The sequence below is a fragment of the Pseudorasbora parva genome, chromosome 8, assembly GCF_024679245.1.
Source record: "Pseudorasbora parva isolate DD20220531a chromosome 8, ASM2467924v1, whole genome shotgun sequence".
Classification (NCBI taxonomy): domain Eukaryota; kingdom Metazoa; phylum Chordata; class Actinopteri; order Cypriniformes; family Gobionidae; genus Pseudorasbora; species Pseudorasbora parva.
In genome coordinates, this window is record NC_090179.1 from 18,960,251 (window position 1) to 18,963,488 (window position 3,238).

Consider the following 3,238-nt stretch of genomic DNA (forward strand, 5'->3'; position numbering starts at 1 on the left):
GCGCCTGGGATGGTGAAAGCCTTTCTGCATCCCAGGCCGGGTTATGTCCCCAAGGTTCCTACGAGCCCACGGGGCCCCATTACTCTCCAAGCCTTCTGTCCTCCTCCGTTTAAGACGTCAGACCAGGAAAGATTAAATCTGCTGTGCCCTGTGAGGGCATTGGATACATATGTCCACAGAGCTGCCCTGTGGAGAAAATCTGATCAGTTATTTGTCTGTTTCGGACCCCCTAAGAAGGGGGCCCCAGTATCCAAGCAGAGGATGAGCAAGTGGGTGGTCGAGGCCATCTCACTTGCTTACGAGGTGGCCGGGCAGCCGTCTCCACTGGCTGTCCGGGCGCATTCCACCAGGGGTATGGCTGCTTCGAAAGCACTTTTGTCGGGGGCTTCCCTCCATGATATCTGTAACGCGGCCGGTTGGTCGTCTCCGTTAACTTTTGTCAGGTTCTACGAACTAGACCTGGCATCTACTGTTGGGGCGCAGGTACTCTCGTAACCGTGTGCGCTTCGGCTTCACACATACGAGACACTTGGTCCTATGGCGATGTGGGTATAAGCGTTCTCACAGCGTTTCGACGCAGCTCGAGTTCCCCGAAAGGGAACGTCTCGGTTAAGTATGTAACCCTAGTTCCCTGAGGGAACGAGACGCTGCGTCGCTTTGCCATACTCCCGGCGTGTCCGTGATCACTTACTTCAGGCTTTATCAGAAGTTAGTTCCTGTTTGTTTTCACGGACGCTTTATAGCTTCCGGTCGATGACGTCATCACGCCGACGATTGATCTTTTTTCCGATGGAATGGTTCTACAGGCGCTTCACGACGCATTAACGCAGAGCCGTTCTCACAGCGTTTCGACGCAGCGTCTCGTTCCCTCAGGGAACTAGGGTTAAATACGTAACCGAGACGTTTTATTTTTAATGTTTATAATGATTAATCTCCAATCCGTCTATACAATGCTATCCAACCATTTAATTTACAAGATTTAACTCATTTAAAATGATCAAACCAGAATTTTTTGTAATAATCAGACTCTGGGCTGGAAATATTTCTTCAGTTTGATGATTGTATTGGTGAAGTAAGTGCATGAAAGCATTACAAAAAAATGTCTTTACTCATAATTCATGTTTTTGGAATGCATACTTTGTCTAATTCTAATGCTGCGTAATGTGATATATATATATATATATATATATATATATATATATATATATATATATATATATATATATATATATATATATTTCTGTATTTAATTCTTGCATTTTTTTTATATAAAAGGATGGCCAGATTCTGAAGTATTGTGCATACACTTACAGAAAGGCTTGTACAAGCCCCTTTAAATAATGTATATACTGGAATAGCATGACATTTTTTTTTTTAATTATTATTATTATTATTATTATTATTATAATAACAACATTTTCATATAATTAATTACACTCTGCACCACTCACTCTTCATTTTATTTTGCTCATCTCATTTATTGAAACATTTTCATTATTTGAACAGGAAAACAGTCTGTAGTAACAGATAGTTTAACAGACAGTTTATTCAGTTTGATTAACAATCAAAAATCCAGACGTAACCAAGAACCAAACCCAAGAATCAAAATAAACAAAAAAGAAGAACTATTCAGTAATATTGAACAGCAACAAAAATTATTCAGACTGTTGCTCTAGTTAGAAGCAATAGTCTTGTCGATCCAGGAGCGCTGTGGGGAGATACGAGCGTAGACTACTGGGAAACGAGTGTCACAATTGCTGATGCCCCAGGACACAGACCCCACCAGAGTCCAGACCCCTGACCTCTCACACACCAGAGGACCACCAGAATCACCCTGTGGGAAACACACAGACACACATTTGAGATTGAAACAGCAGCAACATTCTAATGTGTTTGTCTTGATCTGTCTTCAAATACCATGCAAGATGAGGATCCAGAGGCTCCAGCACAGATCATGTTATCAGTGATTGAGTTCTGACCCCAGACCAGTCTGCACACAGAAGTACTAATGATGGGCAGACCTGTCTGCTGCAGGATTAGAGGACTCACTAAAAAAAGACAAGAAAACATCAGACAGGATGTTTGAGTCAAGTGTGTGTGTGTGGGGTGAGGGGTGGGGGACCCAAGTATTATACAAGAGTAATTTTTGAACTTGGTCTTTGTCTAACGGGTCTCTCTCTATCTTACTTGTGGTGGAAGTTGCGCCCCATCCAGTGGTGAAGCAGCGGGTTCCAGGCAGGATGTTGATGGTTGAAGGAGCCAGACACACAGGAGAGATACGGGGAGTGAAGACAACTGGAGATGAAAGTTTCAGCAACGCAATGTCATTGTTGGCAGTCCTGCTGCTAAAGAGTGGATGGGTGAAGACCTGCACATGTAAAAAGGACAGAAAAAGATGGTCAATTGAGATGTATGCATTTTTTTATACACAATATTGTTTAGATCATAGTTAAGATGTTTGCTTTCCCATGTTGAATTGTCTATGTGTTTACATTTTTTACCAAAATTGAGCATTTCAACAAAAAAAATATATTGAGTTTAGCCAACTCAACTGGTCTATTTTTTAAAGTTCATTAAACATCATTACCTTGGAAACCAGTTTGACCTGGATGGGTTCAACATTGGAGCCACGATCATGTTCTCCAAGAACAACACGGTGATAGCCGACTCTAAAAAGAGAATGGTAAAGACAGACCTAACTGTAAAAAAAGACCAACAGCATCAAATAAGCTCTGTAGTTTGTGACATTTGTCAGACTGAGGACTCTTACACAACACTGCAGTAAGCAGCAGTGAGAACCCAGTTCTGGTTGATCAGGGATCCACCGCAGAAGTGGAATCCGTTGGGAAGCTGTTTCAGAGGTAAAAGCATTGAAAACATTATTTTACTTATTGAACAAATCAGGCAAATGCATGTTAAAAGCCCGCCAATACACAGTTACCTGGAGAGAGACCTGCCAGGGCCAAGAACCAGAGATGGCATTCTGTCCGTTCACAATCTTGCTGCCAATCGTCTGTGGCCTAATCGCAGGCACTCCACAACCTGTTGATAAAGAACTGAAGTTCATGACACAAAAATGAAGCTCTTTATGTAGGTTTTGCATTTTTGTGAATAAATATTCACCCATCACTTTTCTTGCAACCTTCTAAAGGAGACACTTACCCAGAGCAGAGGCCACCAGGGCAAAGCAGGTGATGGTGAAGATCATGATGTAGATGAGTTTATAATGTCTCAGTGT

General features: G+C 42.1%; 1 protein-coding gene across 1 annotated transcript; it reads right to left on the reverse strand.

The window, feature by feature from the left end:
- Positions 1–1,578: 1,578 nt before the first annotated feature.
- On the reverse strand, positions 1,579–3,238 carry LOC137084221 (chymotrypsin B-like). Its single transcript, XM_067450272.1, has 7 exons — positions 3,163–3,238; positions 2,942–3,042; positions 2,771–2,850; positions 2,588–2,669; positions 2,188–2,368; positions 1,918–2,048; positions 1,579–1,834 (listed from the first exon to the last, which is right to left on the reverse strand). The coding sequence occupies exons 1-7, from the start codon at positions 3,206–3,208 to the stop codon at positions 1,673–1,675; spliced, it is 783 nt and encodes a 260-aa protein (XP_067306373.1). The 5' UTR covers positions 3,209–3,238; the 3' UTR covers positions 1,579–1,672.